This window comes from Monodelphis domestica, chromosome 4, assembly GCF_027887165.1.
Source record: "Monodelphis domestica isolate mMonDom1 chromosome 4, mMonDom1.pri, whole genome shotgun sequence".
NCBI classification, from domain to species: domain Eukaryota; kingdom Metazoa; phylum Chordata; class Mammalia; order Didelphimorphia; family Didelphidae; genus Monodelphis; species Monodelphis domestica.
The window spans coordinates 135,707,220-135,726,318 of record NC_077230.1 but is presented as its reverse complement, the minus strand read 5'-3'; the positions used below and the strand labels follow the sequence as shown (position 1 = coordinate 135,726,318).

At 36.6% G+C, this 19,099-nt stretch overlaps 1 protein-coding gene across 1 annotated transcript in view; it reads right to left on the bottom strand.

Moving 5' to 3' along the window:
* The window catches only part of THSD7B (thrombospondin type 1 domain containing 7B), a 1,225,997-nt gene that overhangs the window by 23,033 nt on the left and 1,183,865 nt on the right, over positions 1–19,099 (bottom strand). The window contains exons 22-24 of the mRNA XM_001364165.4: positions 15,329–15,488; positions 559–732; positions 347–442 (exon numbers count right to left, since the gene is read on the bottom strand). Coding sequence (XP_001364202.1) covers positions 347–442; positions 559–732; positions 15,329–15,488 — 430 coding nt within the window. The remainder of the gene's footprint in view (positions 1–346; positions 443–558; positions 733–15,328; positions 15,489–19,099) is intronic.

The window sequence follows — 19,099 nt, the reverse complement described above, 5'->3', positions numbered from 1 at the left end:
AGGAGATCCTGAGTTCAAATTTGACCTCAGATGCTTCCTAGCTACATGATCCTGAGCAAGTCACTTAACCTCAATTGCCTAGCCCTTATTGCTCTTCTGCCTTGGAATGCATACTTAGTATCAATTTTAAGTTTGAAGGCAAGTGTTTTAAATTATGAATGTTAAAAATTGTTTTTACATATAATTGGGGAAATAAAATATCATTATTTTTTTAAAATGTAGCCATTAAAGCTTCCTCTTTTCACTTAACACTTTCCCACTCCACCCTACCACCTCACCATGGAAAAGCCAAGGCAACATTTGGAGAAGTTCCCAAAGTGCCTATACCAATTCTAGGCAGAAATACCTGTGACGTTAATACCATCTGAGCGCTGGCACCAAACTGTACGCTCATTGTCTCTCCAAAGACTAGCTTTCCATGTGTAGTGATAGCATTTTCCACCTAAAAGTAAATAAGGTGATCACCATTACATTCTAGATTTCCTTCTCATAATGAAGAACATTGCTTAGTGACTCAAAAACTGATGAAAATAAAGATAAAAAAAAAGATTGTAGTACCTGTACAAGGGCGGGTTTCTAACACCTGTTCAGGACAGTTGTCTTGATTTTCAAATGACTGAATTACAAATGTCCTTGATCGAGATTGGCGGCCCATACTTTCAAAACTTCTTCCATCAATGCATGTTAATTCACAAGTGCTCCATTCTGACCATTCTGTCAAATGACAATCACCTACAATTTAAAAAATACATTTATTAAACATCTGCTATATACATAGCATCATTCTGGGTGATGAGAAATAAAGTTGAATAAAACTTGTCAGTGTCCTCAATAAGCTAATAATAATATAGAGGGCTATGAACATGATAAAATGAAATAGGACATGATAGATTCATGAGAGAAATGAACAAGAGTCTTTAAAATTCTAAGGAAGGAGAGAATATTCCTGGCTTAGGGGAGAGGGCAAGCTAAGGCACAGAGAAATTATAATATTTAACTTGGGTATTGAAGAATGAATAGAATTTCAAAAGATAGAGATAAGAATTGGGGGCATTCTAGGCAAAGGGAATGGGAGGGACAGGAAAATGGTGGTCATTTTCAAAGAACCATAAATTTTATACAATTTTGCTGAAACAAAGAGCATGTGAATTGTGATATGAAATATATCTAGAAATGAATGTTGTTGAAGGGCCCTGAGTGTCAGGTTAAGGTATTTGGTCTTTATTCAATAGATATTTTATAGACTTGATCTTGCTTTAGCTGAAAAGAAGGAATGTGTAGAAGGAATACTGAATATGATTGAGGAAGAATAGATGATTGATTGGAAAAAAAAGTCCTAGAAAAGACATTAGGGGTTTAGATTAAAAGCACAAGTGAAGAGGTTAGACTTACAAAAAGAGCCTTCAACTAGGGTAAGGCCCTGATTTGTCCCAAAGTACAAAAATATAAGGCAGATAAAATGAAAGATTTTTAAAAGATTATATAATTTAAAAATTTGTTATTTTTTTTTATGGTGACAACACATTTATAACTTCAGGAAAAAAGTGACTGAGTTTAGTGCTGGTTAGCATGAATAGTGAACTTGGATGTTGCCATATAGTTACTTGAATTATTCCTTGGCTTGGTCCTTCCAGGCTTTCTCTGAGCAGTCTTCTTTATTTTTAACAGGGATCATCTGTTCCCCAAACAGTGGCACAGCGTCTGCTTTTGCTCATGACTGAATTTGTTTTAATGAAATCTTCTATTCTTTTTTTTACCTTATGATTTACAATATGTGTGTTTTAAGGTGCATTTCATGATACTTTCTGTGTGTGTAAAAATAATTATAGCCTTGCTGTTTAATAATTATAATAATACTTTTAAAACCCTAAAATTTGTATAGTACCAACTTTATGGCTATATATGTTTGCACACACACACATACACACATATACTGTGCCAAATTCTTTGCAATTATTTTTTTAAATTTTATAATATTTTATTTGATCATTTCCAAGCATTATTCATTAAAGACAAAGATCATTTTCTTTTCCTCCCGCCACCCCCCATAGCCGACGCGTGATTCCACTGGGTATCATATGTGTACTTGATTCAAACCCATTTCCATGTTGTTAATATTTGCATTAGAGTGTTCGTTTAGAGTCTCTCCTCTGTCATGTCCCCTCAACCACTGTAGTCAGGCAGTTGCTTTTCCTCGGTGTTTCTACTCCCACAGTTTGTCCTCTGCTTATGAATAGTGTTTTTTCTCCTAGATCCCTGCAGATTGTTCAGGGACATTGCATTGACACTAATGGAGAAGTCCATTACATTCGATTGTACCACAGTGTATTATTAGTCTCTGTGTACAATGTTCTCCTGGTTCTGCTCCTCTCACTCTGCATCACTTCCTGGAGGTCTTTCCATTCTCCATGGAATTCCTCCATTTTATTATTCCTTTTAGCACAATAGTACTCCATCACCAACATATACCACAATTTGTTCAGCCATTCCCCAAATGATGGGCATCCCCTCATTTTCCAGTTTTTGGCCACCACAAAGAGTGCAGCTATGAATATTCTTGAACATGTCCTTTTCTCCATTATCTCTTTGGGGTACAGACCCAGCAGTGCTATGGCTGGATCAAAGGGTAGACATTCTTTTATCGCCTTTTGGGCATAGTTCCAAATTGCCCTCCAGAATGGTTGGATCAGTTCACAACTCCACCAGCAATGAATTAATGTCCCTACTTTGCCACATCCCCTCCAGCATTCATTACTTTCCTTTGCTATCATGTTAGCCAATCTGCTAGGTGTGAGGTGATACCTCAGAGTTTTTTTTTGATTTGCATCTCTGATTATAAGAGATTTAGAACACTTCTTCATGTGCTTATTAATAGTTTTGATTTCTTTATCTGAAAACTGCCTATCCATGTCCCTTGCCCATTCATCAATTGGAGAATGGCTTGGATTTTTGTACAATTGATTTAGCTCTTTATAAATTTGAGTAATTAAACTTTGTCAGAGGTTTCTATGAAGATTTTTCCCCAATTTGTTGTTTCCCTTCTGATTTTAGTTACATTGGTTTTGTTTGTACAAAAGCTTTTTAATTTGATGTACTCAAAATTATTTATTTTACACTTTGTGACTCTTTATATGTCTTGCTTGGTTTTAAAATCTTTCCCCTCCCAAATGTCTGACATGTATACTATTCTGTGTTTACCCAATTTACTTATGGTTTCCTTATTTATGTTTAAGTCATTCACCCATTTTGAATTTATCTTGGTGTAGGGTGTGAGGTGTTGATCTATTCCTAATCTCTCCCACACTGTCTTCCAGTTTTCCCAGCAGTTTTTATTGAATAGTGGATTTTTGTTCCAAAAGCTGGGATCTTTGGGTTTATCGTATACTATCTTGCCCCCAGTCTATTCCACTGATCCTCCTTTCTGTCTCTTATCCAGTACCAAATTGTTTTGATGACTGCTGCTTTGTAATATAGTTTAAGGTCTGGGACTGCAAGGCCCCCATCATTTGTGTTTTCTTTTTCATTATTTCTCTGGATATCCTTGATCTTTTGTTATTCCAAATGAACTTTGTTATGTTTTTTTCTAAATCAGTAAAGAAATTTTTTGGGAGTTCAATGGGTATGGCACTAAATAGATAAATAAGTTTGGGTAGGATGGTCATTTTTATTATATTGGCTCGTCCTATCCATGAGCAGTTAATGTTTTTCCAATTGCTCAAGTCTAGTTTTAGTTGTGTGGCGAGTGTTTTGTAGTTGTGTTCATATAGTTCCTGTGTTTGTCTCGGGAGATAGATTCCTAAATATTTTATTTTGTCTAGGGTGAATTTGAATGGAATTTCTCTTTCTAGTTGTTGCTGCTGAGCTGTGTGGGAGATATATAGAAATGCTGATGACTTACTTATGTGGCTTTATTTTGTATCCTGCAACTTTGCTAAAGTTGTTGATTATTTCAATTAGCTTTTTGGTTAAATCTCTAGGATTCTTTAAGTAGACCATCATTTCATCTGCAAAGAGCGATAACTTGGTCTCCTCCTTGCCTATTTTGATGCCTTCAATTTCTTTTTCTTCTCTAATTGCTACTGCTAGTGTTTCTAGTACAATTTCAAATAGTAGAGGTGATAATGGGCATCCTTGTTTCACTCCTGATCTTATTGGGAATGCATCTAGTTTATCCCCATTGCAAGTGATATTAGCTGATGCTTTTAGATATATACTGTTTATTATTTTTAGGAATGACCCTTCTATTCCTATGCTTTCTAGTGTTTTTAATAGGAATGGGTGTTGTATTTTATCAAAGGCTTTTTCTGCGTCTATTGAGATAATCATGTGGTTCTTGTTGGTTTGCTTGTTGATGTGCTCAATTATGTGGATGGTTTTCCTAATATTGAACCAGCCCTGCATCCCTGGTATAAATCCTACTTGATCATGGTGGATGACCCTTCTGATCACTTGCTGGAGTCTTTTTACTAGTATCCTATTTAAGATTTTTGCATCTATATTCATTAGGGAGATTGGTCTATAGTTTTCTTTCTCTGTTTTTGACCTGCTTGGTTTTGGAATTAATACCATGTTTGTGTCATAAAAGGAGTTTGGTAGAACTCCCTCTTTGCTTATTATGTCAAATAGTTTGTATAGTATTAGGGTTAACTAACTGTTCTCTGAATGTTTGATAGAATTCACTGGTGAATCCATCAGGCCTTGGGGATTTTTTCTTAGGAAGTTCTTTGATGGCTTGTTGGATTTCATTTTCTGATATGGGATTATTTAAGAATTCTATTTCTTATTCTGTTAGTCTAGGCAATTTATATTTTTGTAAATATTCATCCATATCACCTAAATTGGTGTATTTATTGCCATATAATTGGGCAAAGTAATTTTTAATGATTGCCTTAATTTCCTCTTCATTGGAGGTGATGTCCCGCTTTTTGTCTTTGATGCTATTAATTTCCTTTTCTTCTTTCCTTTTTTAAATTAGATTGACCAGTACTTTGTCTATTTTGTTTGTTTTTTAAAAGTACCAGCTTCTTGTATTATTTATTAAATCAATAGTTCTATCACTTTTGATTTTATTAATTTCTCCCTTAATTTTTAGGATTTCTAGTTTGGTTTTCTGCTGGGGGTTTTTTAATTGATCACTTTCGAGTTATTTTATTTGCATTTCCAGTTGATTGATATCTGCTCTCCCTAGTTTGTTAATATATGTACTCAGGGATATGAATTTACCTCTGATTACCACTTTGGCTGCATCCCAAAAGGTTTGAAAGGATGTTTCGCCATTGTAATTTTCCTTGGTGAAATTATTAATTGTTTCTATGATTTGATTTCTTCTCTAACTAAACAATTTTTGAGTATCATATTGTTTAATTTCCAATTAGTTTTTTATTTGTTTTTCCATGTACCATTACTGATCATTATTTTTATTGCCTTGTGATCTGAAAAGGCTGCATTTATTATTTCTGCTTTTCTGCATTTGTGTGCCATGTTTCTGTGACCTAATGTATGGTCAATCTTTGTGAATGTGCCATGTGGTGCTGAGAAGAAGGTGTATTCCTTTTTATCCCTATTTATTTTTCTCCATATGTCTATTAATTCTAATTTTTCTAAGATTTTGTTCACTTCTTTTACCTCTTTCTTATTTATTTTTTGATTTGATTTATCTAAATTTGATAATGGTTGGTTCAAGTCCCCCACTAATATGGTTTTAATGTCTATTTCTTCCTTCAATTCTCCTAGTTTCTCCATTAGAAATTTGTGTGCTATATTATTTGGTTCATACGTGTGATTAGTGATATTTCCTCATTATCTAAAGTCCCTTTTAACAAAATATAATTACCTTCCCTATCCCTTTTGATCAGGTCTATTTTTGCTTTGGCTTTATCAGATATCATGATTACCACTCCTGCCTTCTTTCTGTCAGTTGAGGCCCAGAAGGTCTTACTCCATCCTTTAATTCTGACCTTGTGGGTGTCTACCTGTCTCATGTGTGTTTCTTGAAGACAACATATGGTAGGGTTTTGGATTCTAATACATTCTGCTATTCGTCTATGTTTTATGTGTGAGTTCATCCCATTCATGTTCAAGAGTTATGACTGTCACTTGTGGACTCCCTGGTATTTTGATATCCTTCCCTAATTCTAACCTTTCTTCTTCAGCTCTACCTTTTAATCCAGTGATTTACTTTAAATCAGTCCCCCTTGTCCCCTCCCTTGATATGTTTCCCTTTATAGTCCCTCCCTTTTTGTTCCCTCCCCTCCCCCCTCTTCTTACCTCCCTTTTTGTGTTCACTCCCCCCCCTAACCCCCTTGGTTTTCCCTTCTCCCTTCCCTTGTTGGGTAAGATAAAATTCAAGATCCCAATGGATCTGGATGTTCTTCCCTCTCAGACTTGATTTCCCTTAGAGTAAGGTTTAAGTAAAAACTCTCTTCCTCTCCTTCTTATAGGAGTTTTCTTCCCCTCCCCTTCACGTGTGAATCTTTGTGTGAGAAAGATTATTCTATTTGGTCTTTCTTTTCCCCCTATTTACACATTACATTTTCCTCACATGTTAGTATACATAGATTGATATAAATGTAGTCCTTATAGAAGAGAGTTTGAGTAAAAGAAAAAGATAACATTTTTCTCCTTTTCTCTTTTCTTCATATTTACCTTTTCAGGTATTCCATGTTCTTTGTTTTTCGATATCAAACTTTCCACAGAGCTCTGGTCTTTTCTTTGCAAAATGTTGGAAATCTTCTATTTTGTTGAATGCCCATACTTTCCCTTGGAAGTATATAGTCAGTTTTGCTGGAAGGCTGATTCTTGGTTGAAGACCCAGCTCTCTTGCCTTTCTGAAGATCATGTTCCATGCCTTAAGGTCATTCAGAGTGGAACTTGCAAGGTCTTGTGTGACCCTGATTGGCATTCCTTTATATCTAAATTGTCTTTTTCTGGCTTCTTGTAGGATTTTTTCTTTTGTTTGAAAGCTTTGGAATTTGGCAATTACATTCCTGGGAGTTGTCTTTTGGGGATTTAGTGTAGAGGGTGTTCTGTGAGCTCTGTAAGTGGCTGTATTGCCCCCTTTTCCTAGAATCTCTGGGCAATTTTCTTTGATTATATCTTGTATTATGATGTAGAGTTTGCTGTTTATTTCTGGCTTTTCTGGAAGTCCAATTATTCTTAAATTATCTCTTCTTCCTCTATTTTCCAAGTCTATGACCTTGTCAGTGAGATATTTTATGTTCTCTTCTAATTCTTGGTCTTTTGGCTTTGCTTTATTAATTCTTGCTCGTTGTCTTCAAGTTGCCTGATTCTGAATTTTAAAGCCTGGTTTTCCTTTTCACTTTGGTCAAACTGGTTTTGTAGATGCGTGAATTTCTTTTGCATTATTTCCCACTTTTCCTCCCAGAGGGCTTCCATCTTTTTGATCCTTTGCGATTCAAATTCTTCATGGGTTTGTGGAGAGTTTCCATTTCCTTTGGAAGGTTTTGGAGCATTTGCTTGTGTTTCCTCTTCTATCTCTTCTGTATTTTGTATTTTTGCTCCATAAAATATGCCCAAAGTTGCCCCCTTCTTCTTGTTTTTCTTGGTATTTGGGGGCTTTTGTGCTTCTGTGGAATTTGCCATCTCTATCTGAGTGGGAAGGACTAGCTTTTCTTATCTCTGTCTGGTGTTCAGAGGTTTTAGCCCTAGGCAGATTGTCTGTTCTATGCAGTTGTTGTTCTGTCTTCCTGGGGAAGCCAGGAATTGCTGGTGTTTCGGTGTTACTGCCCTCCTCAGTTCCCTCCCAATGCTTCTCCGTTGACTTACTTCCATGCTCTGAGCCTGTCTTGGCCCTTTCCTCCGGGTTTTTGTTTCTGTGCCTTAGCCAGTCAGAAGAGCCTGTACTCTGAGGGGGAGGGGACGCAGCTTCCAGGAGCTCCAAGGGCTCCTGATAAGATTAACTTTCTCTGGGTTGAACTGAGTATGTTTTGAGGCAGGGACCTTCCTTGAGACTGGGATGGAAAGATCCAGCCAGGGGGCTACAGGCTCTCCCTGTCTTTCTCTGTTTCCCTGCTGTCTGGGTGCCCCCGTGACTGGGTCAGGTTGTTTTCACGAAGCGGCCTTCAGAATAGCCGGCTCCGAAGGCCCTTTTGCCAGCTCTCAGTGTTACTGTTGTTTCAAAGGACCCTGCTCTCTGAGGGGGAAGGGGCCGTGGCTTCCAGGAGCTCTGAGGGCTGGTGATAGGATTAACCTCAGACTGCGTATGCCCTGAGGCAGGGACCTTAGGTGAGAATCAGATAGAAGGATCTGGTCACGGGGCTACAGGCTCCCTCCCGTCTCTTTCTGTTTCCCTGCTGTCTGGGTGCCCCCTAGACTGGATCAGGTTGTTTTCAGGAAGAGGCCTTCAGGATAGCCAGCCCTGAGGTTCTGAGGTTCCCTCTGCTGCTTCGGACTCAGTGCTCTGGGTTGGGGGGAAGGGTCCTGGGACCTTCTTTCTGCCTACCCCTTAGGTCCGAGTGATCTCGGGTTCTGGCTTTTGGGGGGGCTGTACCTTTTCATCCAGGTCCAGGTCCAGGAGGAGGATTCCCAGGGTCTATGCTGTTGTTCGTTTTGAATTTTGGTGCCTTAGGAGCATATAGTTTGAGTTCGGTAGGGAAGGGTTTCCGGAGATCTGAACTTTAGCTTTCTCTAAGCTGCCCTCTTGACCGGAAGTCACTTTGCAATTATTTAACTCATTTAATCCCCACAACAATGCTAGGAGATTGATATTATTATTTTGCAAGAAACTGAGGCAAAGAAAAATAAAGTGATTTACTAAGGATCACACACTATTTGAATGTGAATTTGAACTCAGGTCTTCCTGAATTCAGACCTAATTCTCTATTTCCCAGGCTGCTTATCTGCCTCTAAGGAGAAAGATTATCATAGGAATGTCCAGACACAGAGAAGTTCTGATTTATGGGGAAAATAGATTTGAATAGACTCATGAAATATCTCTTTGGTCATACTTGGAAGGTAGGAAATAAAAGCAAACAATATTAATTAATGCACAAAAATATTTTAGTGGTTAAAACCCAATTTGCTAAGGAATGGGTGTTTCTAGGTTCTAAATATGCCATTTAACTCTTTTGTTGATTTAAAAGGACCATTGATATATAAGTTGTTGGTTCAATCCTAATTATATTTTGCCAAAAGTTAAAGTGTCACAAGTCAAATGAAAATCAGTCCTATAGAATAATTTAGAAACATAATTTAATTCATGTGACTTTGTAATTTATTAATAATTGATTATATTTATATAGCATTTTAAGATTTAGAAATTATTTTATATTATTTTATTTGAGCCTTACAACTACTCTATGCTACTTAATCTACATTACACAGGTAAATTGAGAAATTCAGTTGTTAGCTCTGGATTGCACAGCATTGAATTATTTGGAGTGTGTTTTGAACCTAGTTTTTACTGTCTCCAAGACCAATGTCCTTTCCTGACAAGTCCTCTCTGTTCAGGCACTGTATGACAAATCATCTTTGCCAAATTGTTTGCAGGGTCCTCAGGGTGGGGTAAGGGAAATGGAGGAAAATAAGAGAGAATAAAGCTGAGATTGGGAGAACTGAGAAAACTGATGACTTTCAAGGCAAGATTTATTGATTATGGATTCTGTTTTATGGAGAGTCTAAGGGATCAAGTAAGCTTTTCACATACATAATGACAAGGTAATGATTTACATTGCAGCACAATGGATCTGGTTTACATCATTGAATCTAGACAGAGTTTTCTATAGGTCAATAAATCAATATGTTAATATGTAACCATCTAACCCAGAGTCCCAGAGAATGCTTGTTTCAGTAGCTTTTTGTAAGAACATTCAGTTTCAACAAGGTACAGTGGGGAAGGTTTTCAAGCCTCAGGTGAGGCATGTGTTATGTGTCTGTCTTTAGCTGAGCTATGGCCTTGATGTTTCTGAGAGTATTCTTTCTCCACAGCTTTGCTGAATGGAGGTATGCCTTGTCATCACTTTCCATTGTCTATTCCACTATTATCTATTCCTTTAACCCTATAAAAAAGAATCAAAAAGACTATCATTCAACTCATCGATACTCACTAGCTATCATTCCATATCTCTCTTCCCTTTTGTGGTTAAATTCTGTGAAAAGCTTGCCTAAAATAAGTGCTTCCACTTCCTTTGCTCTCACTCTTCTCTTAACTGTCTGCAGTATGGTTCCCATCTTCATTATTTATTTTTTTTAATCCATTTATTCTGTCTTAGATTTGATGTTAAGAATTAGTTTCAGGGCAGAAGAGCAGCAGTTGTGTTATGTGATTTGTCCAGAGTCATATAGTTAGGAAGTACCTTAGATTCAAACTCAGGATCTCCTATCTTCAGTCCTGGTTCCCTATCCACTGAGCCACCTCTTTGTCCCTCCATCCTCATTATTAAATTGAAAGTGTTATTTCAATATTTATCAAGTGATAATCAGTTGCCAAATCTAATTCATCTTTCTCATTCCATCCTTTTTGACCTCTACAGAATGATATTATCAATCTATTCTCTTTGATGTTCTCTTCTCTCTAGAATCTTATGACCAATGCTCTTTCCTGCTTCTCTTTCCTGTTGGACTGCTCTTTCTGAATCCTTTACCAGTCTTCATGGAGATCACAAACACAAACCATTGGTGTCCCCAAAGCTCGATGCTGGACTCTTTTTACTCCTCTTTTCTCTGCTCTCTTCTCTTTTCTTCTTGTTTCTCCTATCTCTAATTTTTTATTCTCTTCTCTTTTCCCTCTAAGCTATTCTGCTTGATGATCATAAGATCACCAATTCTACTATCTTCTCTAAAACAATTATTCTCTGTTCTATTTGTCCAGCCTTGAATTTTGTCCTAAAATCTAGACTTACATGTTAAAATGAATTTCTAAATAAACATCTTAAATTCAATATATTCAAAATTGACTTCATTATCTCTCCTTCAAAACTTTCTCCACTGCCTAACTTATCTCATTATTAACTTATCTAACAACTTATCAGTGTCAAGGACACCAATCTCTAATGTATCCTTTCTCTATATATTTTAATAAACAGTTGCTTTGATGTTTCTTCCCTATTAGACTATGAGCTTCTTCAGAGCAGAAAACATATGTGTGTGTCTGTGTGTTTCTTTATATCATGAGTGCATAGAACATATTAGATGTTTAATAAATTTAACCCTAGACACTTACTACCTATCTGATCCTGGGTAACTCACTCAACATCTTTTTGACTCAGTTTCCTTAAATGTGAAATGGGGTTAATATCACCTACTTCCCTGTTTTAAAGCACAAATGAGAGAATTTTTCTGATGTTTAGCATAGTTCCTAGACAGTAGTAGTCACTTAATAAATCAATCCTTCCTTCAATCCTTCATTCCTTTGTTCCTTCATTCCTTCCTTGCTATGTTGCTCACCAAAGGTCTATTAACTTTTTTTTAAATGTTGTATAATATAGAACTGTTTAACTATTTTTTTGTGTTGGAGATACTACAATGAATAGAATATTGAATCTATCCTAAAGAATTTTCTTAACTTGAGAGGAGGGCATGGAATATACAAAACAAACAAAAATGATATAGACAAAATTAAAAAAAAAAGTAGAATTAAAGGCATAGGTGGAGAATACTTAGAAAAACTGATTACTATGAGATAATAAACCATTCTAGATTAACTTGATCTCTTCTAAAGCATTTCTTTATTAATAAATGAGGGGCATAGGAGAGGGACATAGAATAAACAAAACATGCTTAGATTTTGCCAAGACATATGAGAAATGTTTTTAATGAACAAGATGAAAAGATATTATTTAGAAGGTTGTTCACTTAAGTGGATCTGGAGTTGTATGAATGAATGTTAATACATTTATTTCAATGTAGAAGGAAAACTCTAGAGAATCAGTTTTGGGATCTCTTCTGCTAAATATTTTAAAGGCATAACTAACAAACAGGGATGTGATGTAAACATAGAAAAAGACAAATAATATGTTGGCTAGAATTAGATTTTCAAAATTTTCCAACAGGCTAGCATGGTACACTTAAACAAATACAATGAAATTTAATAGTGATATTTTCAAAAATTGGATTTAAAAAATCTATTCCACATGTCAATGAGAGAGGAGAAATGCCTACACAGCTGATTATGTGAATAGATCTGTGGATTTAAATATAATGAAGCATTTTATATTATACAACAGTATGATATGATAGCTTAAAAATCTAGTTTGGGGCTGCTGCATAGTGTTAAGAAAGAAGAATGTGTGGTCTCTATTGGTCAGACCACATCTAGAAGAGTATAAGGTTTTGAATACCATATTTTAGGAAGTATGTCAGTAAAACAAAATGCTTCAGAAGTAGGCAGTCAGAATTATGAGGGGATTCAAAATTATCTTATACTTCTTTTTGAATGAATTGTAAACATTTCTTCATAAAAGAGAACATTTATGGATGGATGTCATCCATTTAAGTATGTAAGTATTTGAAAGAAAAGGTAATAGATTTATTACATTTTGCTTATAAGGACAGAATTAGGAATAATGATAAGAAGTATCTGACACAGCTTGTGGTATGATTGAGAAGAAGAAAATCTTCCTAAAAATTGAAGCTAGCCAAAAAATGGAATGGGTTTACCTCAAAAGGCATTAAGTTCACAGATATCAGAGGTCTTCAGGTGAGGGCTACATATCTTTGGAATGTTGTTTTGGGCCTAGAGTTAGACTAAGTAGCCTCTGAAATCCTTTGAAGTTCTATTCATCTAAGAAAAAGATAATAAACAATTGACAACAACTTTTAGATCAGGTTCAATCTGCTAGGAAGTGGGCTGAGATATATAATTGCCAAGAGTGTTACTGAAACGTAAAATGCTTGTTAATATATACCAGTGGACAGATAAGTCAATGTTGAGAGGTACATGGGCCTTCATAGAATGAACTCTTATCAGAGATGATGTAGAAATGATTCATGCTTCACATATTGGCAGAACTAGATAATCTTTCAGGTCTCTTCCTGATTTGAGATTCTGTGATTTTATAATTTTAAAGGAAAGCTTCAGGTAAAATGTTATGAAAAACGAGAAGAGGGAGAAAACATTTTCAGCTGGAGTCAAAACTCGATAGGCTACATAAAGGAGGAGATTCTTTTGCTGAGTCACCCAGAACAGAATTTTAGTTGCAGACCACCCAGGAGACGTTTTGAACTTGAACATTTCACAGAGAAGGTGACATCTCTGTTGAAAACCTTGGCATGAGGGAACTACCCCAACAGATGGAGATGTTAGGGAAAGAAGGATAGATGTTCCTTCTAGAAATGAGGAGTAATGAAAGAAAGTCAAAGATATGAGAGAAGGCAGCATGAGAATAAAGGACAAATGAATATCCTGGTTTGGTTGGAACCTAAAATACGTGAATAACAACAGTATAAAATTAGGATGTAGCAGAAGGTTGGAACCAGATCTTAAGGGACAATGAATATTAAAATAAGCAATTCGTGCCTTATTTGGTAGACAAAGGGGCTAGGCTGAGGGAATACACTGAAACTTTTTCAAGTAGTAGTAATAGTAACAGTACTCAGAGTAGCAGTACCAGTAGTAGTAGCAGTAGTAGTAATAGTAGTGTTATAGGCAGGAAAGATACCCTTGGGGTTCAGGAAGGATACCTTTTGCAAGAATGCAAGACTCCAAAACTTAGCTTAAAACAAAAAAGAGATTTATTAATTTAGAAAGTAATGTTGAGAGTGGCCAGGAGGATAGCAAGGTGGAACAGCAAGATGGGGAGCAGTTCCTTGGGAGGACAGCATGAAGGGAAAGGCTGTTTCTCCATGGGGACAGGACAGCATGGATGGAGAGGCTGTCCTCCAGACAACATCAGTTCTGGGGTTTATATACTCTTTAGATGCTATGTCCTGGTGGTCCTGGTGTGGAACTGACTTTGAGAGTGTTAGTCCCTCAGGTGGTCATCTGACTGGGGTCTGCTTGGAGGCATAAAGATTCATTTCTTTATCCATCTTAAATCTAGAGGACAAAAGAAGGTAAATATCTCAGGAACCTGGGTGGGGTCATTGGGTGTTTCTAAGTTAAGAGTCACAAGGATACAAAGGCAAGGGAGTTTCCCTGGTAATAGTTCACCTGGGTTTCTGGGGTACAGTACCCATGTCAGTAGTAGTAGTAGTAGTAGTAGTAGTAGTAGTAGTAGTAGTAGCAGTAGTAGTAGTAGTAGTAGTAGTTGTTGTTGTTGTTGTTGTTACTAAAGATTCAAGATATTTAGTTTTCAAAGGCATGCAATAGCAATATAATAAGTATAATAAGGGGGAAGGGAATTAAAATTTATATAGCACCTACGACATGCCATGCCCTATACTTTACAAATATCTCATTCTATCCTCACAGCTCTGTGAGGAGCTGCTGTTATTATTTCTATTTTACAGTTGAGGGAATTGAGTCAAATAGAGATTAAATGACTTGTCCAGGATCATCCAGCTAGTGCTTGAGGCCAGATTTTACCTTGGTTCTTTCTGACTTCAGACTCAGCACTCTATACACTGTAGCACTTACTTTCCTACAACAACAACAATTTAATCTAAATCAAAAGCAACTGGAAAGGAAAGAGAAATTCCCAGATAGAGAAGATTATTTAGCCCAAATAATTATTTTATGCTAAAGTTGGTTATAAACCTGTAGTAGAAAGTACAGTTTAGCCACACAAAATTTCTACCTCTTTTATTATTAAATATACAGAGCTAGCAAAAGTTATCATTATATTCCTTGTTCCCCACTGACATTTCTAGACCTTCTCTCTGTGCCACCTTCTCTCAGTGTAAAAACATTCCCCAGTATTTATGAAATGTATGTTTTTGAGCTACTCTCTCAACCCTTTTTGATGAGTTGGATTTCTTCCCTCCCCATCAACTCCTTTTGCAGTGATCCTTCCTCAGGGGTTTGACTGGTTCACTCTCTCCCAACTCCTTTCTTACTCGAATAAACTAGAAAGTTTTATACAGGTATCAGAGAGGGTGGCCAAACCCCTCAGCTAATCATTGAGCAGAGTTCTGATCAGACCTAGAGCAATGCTCAGGCCTTGTTGATTAAAAATCCCCCAACAACAATTGAGGTATGTTCTCAACTGGTAAGTGTCAGGGCTCAGTGGATTGAGGTGATTCCTACCCACTTGTCTATGTATATTTAATGCAAACACAAATGTAATGAAACAGGAAAGAGGGTGACACTCAAAATTAATGATAACCTTCAAAATGTCTGTGAATTTTAAATTTCAAGCTTTTCTATAGCTATTGACAAAGTCAAAATAGAAGATCATATTAACACACACACAGTGCTTCAAAGACTGCTTACCTGGGCAAGGCACAGAGCAGGGCAGCTGTAGGACACTCTCTTGGGGGAGCCACTCTCCACATAATGTATTTTCCACTTGTTTGGCAGTGGGAGAAGCCGAAGCATTGTGGACCACACAGGAGAGGTTTCGAACTTGAACTCCATCACCACAGTCTCCACCCTATGAAAGTTTAATTACACAATCAGCAACACCACAAGCCATCAGCCTCTCTCCTATTTGCAGTTCCTGCCACCTCTTGCTTGGGAAAATCCCAAAGATCTCTGCACATTTACAAAGCCTTCCTTCCCTGGGGAGCCATCTGTCAACTGCTGACACAACTCTGCACAAAGCAATGCTGCCCAGCTGGGTAGGATTGGTGGGGAAGCTGAGGTAGAAAAATGAAACTACCAGGGAATTTCAGGAATCAGAATATAATGACTTGCATTGGAATTTTGCCAAAATTGACTAGAAATGGAAACCACACAGAATTTGTCTTGGTATTATATGTGATAAAATGGTCTTATCCCTAATCACTTCTCATGAGAACATGTACAACCACAGGATATGAATTTCTTTTTACTTTTCTTGTTTTCATTTTGGAAGGGAATTCAGTTTTTTGTACTGTGGGTTAGATTGACATTGCCAGGGCCACAAAGCTCTTTTCTTTCTACAGTAAGAATCGGTGTACATCAGCATGTCCTCTGAGTTGCACAATTTTCTCTTTTCTATTAGGCAGCCCAGATAATAAGACAGCACAGCAATCAATCAATGAATCAGCAAATGTTTATCAAGCACTTTCTATTTATTGGGCGTTGTGCTAAATGCTGTTCTAGATAAAATGAAATTCTTCCTGTCTTTAAGAGGCTTACATTCTATTTGGAGAAGACAATGTCAGTTTATACACAATAAAACTTCCTTGCCAGGAGCTCTAGTCTCTCACCTCCTCCTGGTAATCCTGATTTAGAACATTTGTTTTGTTCTATTTCTTCCTTTTGGAGTCTGCCCCTATAGTTAGCTTGTCTACAATTGAATCCAATAGATCTTGTTCTTCCTCTACTCACTCTATACTATACTCAGACCTAGGTTATCTCCTCTGTCATACATCTTCCCTGCTCCTATTCCTAATCTAATGAACCTTCTTTGAGGAAATCTGAAGAAACAAACTCTTGTCACTTAGCAACAGCTATTACTTCACTGAGAACTTTGGAGCAGTCATGACTTCTCTCATCTGCCCTGTCTACTCCTGTCTTACCTCTCTACTCCTTTCCTCCAATAATAAAAGACAAAAGAGGAAGGGATCATTTCCCATATCAACACTAATTTCTCTCAGCTGTCCCATTCATTCCAGACTTTCTAATTTTCTTTAGGAACTTGTTTTAATGACTGTTCCATCATTCAGTTTGTCTGGGTATCTACCTATGCTTATTCTCTCTGTGTCTGCTTGCCTATGTTTTTTTTTTTTGCTTTTATGTCTCTTTATTTATCCTGCCTCCTACACCACTACCTACAAGCATTTGTAGGCATGGGTTTCTTTTATCTTTAAGAAATATTCTCCTAATGCTAGTATATAACCAAGCTAGTATTTTATTGACCCTTATTTTCACTGCATATTTGTAGAGACCATCATCAGTATTCATGGGTTCCATTTTCTCACCATTCACTCCTCAACCCCTTGTATTCTGGCTTACTATCCGTTCATTCTACTCAAACTGCACTCTCAATTGCTAAATCCAATGACCTTTCCTTAGTCTTTATTGACTCAGAATTCTTTTAGAAGGTGTGTTGGATCTCAGTGATGAAAGTCCTTAAATGCAATTTACTCTGATCTCCAAAGATAATGAATGGGTGGCATTTAAAGACTTACACTATTGGGATCCAACTCACACTCTCAGGCTTATTTCACATTACTATTCTTAGTGCAATCTATGTACTGTGCAAAATGTATTCCTAGTTCTTTATGCTCCTATTGTTACCCTTCCTACGCCTGGAATCTTGTCCCTCTTAATGTCTTTCTTTCATGTTCTCATCTTCAGAATTCAGATAAGATGCTACCTGCTCCATGAATCCTTTCCTGACCTATGCAGCTAAGTATCCCTTTTCTTCTCCATGTCACAGTTAATGGACTAGAGATGCAAAAAAACATTGAAAGACATAACCAATTTTTTTCTGTCTACCTGTACCTATATGTGATAAGGTAACTTCTGTTGGGTATGGGCTATTTAGTGGGAATGATAAAAATTCATAAAAAAAAGAAAAAAACATTAGTAAAACATCCAATATACATAGAGGACAGAAACAAGACAACTTTTATTAACATTTTAAATTTAGTGTACAGTTTTAAAGAAGACACCATAGTCAAAAGAATCACTTTCAAGAGAAATTCAGGGTATTTTAACTCAGTCTTCCTTTTTTCTCCTTTTTATACTGGAAAGTTTGTGTTTGTTGATTATTATATTGGTAACAAAATAAAATTTTTAAAAAATATCTGTTTTTTCTCTTGATATAATTTGCTTCCATTAAACCTTACTTTCATTTATCTATACAAATTAATAATAATAACCTTTATATATCATTCATACCTACCAGGCGCTGTGCTTAGTACTTTTACTAGTATTATCTTATTTAATTATCACAACTGTGAGAGGTAGGTGCTATTATTTTTCTTGTTTTATAGATGAGGAAACAGAGATAAACATAGGTCTTAATCTCTTTAATATCTGTAAACCACTGATTTACCCAGAATCACACAGCTAGCATCTGAGGTCAAATTCAAACTCAGGTCAGCTAAGTAGCACAGTGGCTAGAATGCTGGACTTAGAGTCTTCCGGAGTTCAAATGTGACCTAGATACTAATTGTGTAACCTTGGTCAAGTCATTTAATCCTGTTTGCCTAAATTTCCTTATTTACAAAATGAGCTAGAGAAGGAAATGGAAAGCCACTTCATTATCTTTGCCAAGAAAACCTCAAATGAGGTTATGAAGACCTGGGCAGTGAAAAATGATTGAAGGAAAGAACAAACTTCATGACTCAAGACTCAGTGTTCTAACTGTTGTTAAACCTAGCTATCTACATGTCAAATTTCCCCACCTCTAAAAGAATATTAGCTCCTTGAGGTCAGGATTTGTATAATTTTCTTTGTATTTTCAATGGCTAATAATGCCTTGAATATATATATATATATGTATATACATATACATATATATATATATAGATAGATAGAAAAAATCTCTGTCTGTTTTTATCTCTGTCTTTGTCTATCTCTGTGTCTCCTCTGTCTCTGTCACTGTCTATCTCCTTGTCTCTGTCTCTGTCTCTCTGTCTGTCTGTCTGTCTGTTTCTCTCTCTGTCTCTCTGTCTCTGTCTCTCTGTCTCTCTGTCTCTCTGTCTCTCTGTCTCTCTGTCTCTCTCTCTCTCTCTCTCTCTCTCTCTCTCTCGGTAGAAACTTTGATTTCATCAGTAAAATGAGAACTTGTCTGGTTAGGAATTTTCTTTATCAGTATAGAGATACTCCTTATCTGCAACCAGTATAAAAGTGACTTAGGACACAGAGATGGTTACATGTGTGATCCTGGGTACCTAATATGCATCCTCTTGACTTTGAGGCAAGTCCTCTGTGTCCTAATCCACACTGCCTTGCACATAATAGAATCTTAAAAAAAAAATAAACCTTTATCTTCCATCTTACAATCACTATTGTGGACAGAATGGCAAGAGCTGGGAAATGGGAATTAAATGACATGCCCAGAGTCATCCAGCTAGGTAGTGTCTGAGGCCAAATTTGAACCCTTTC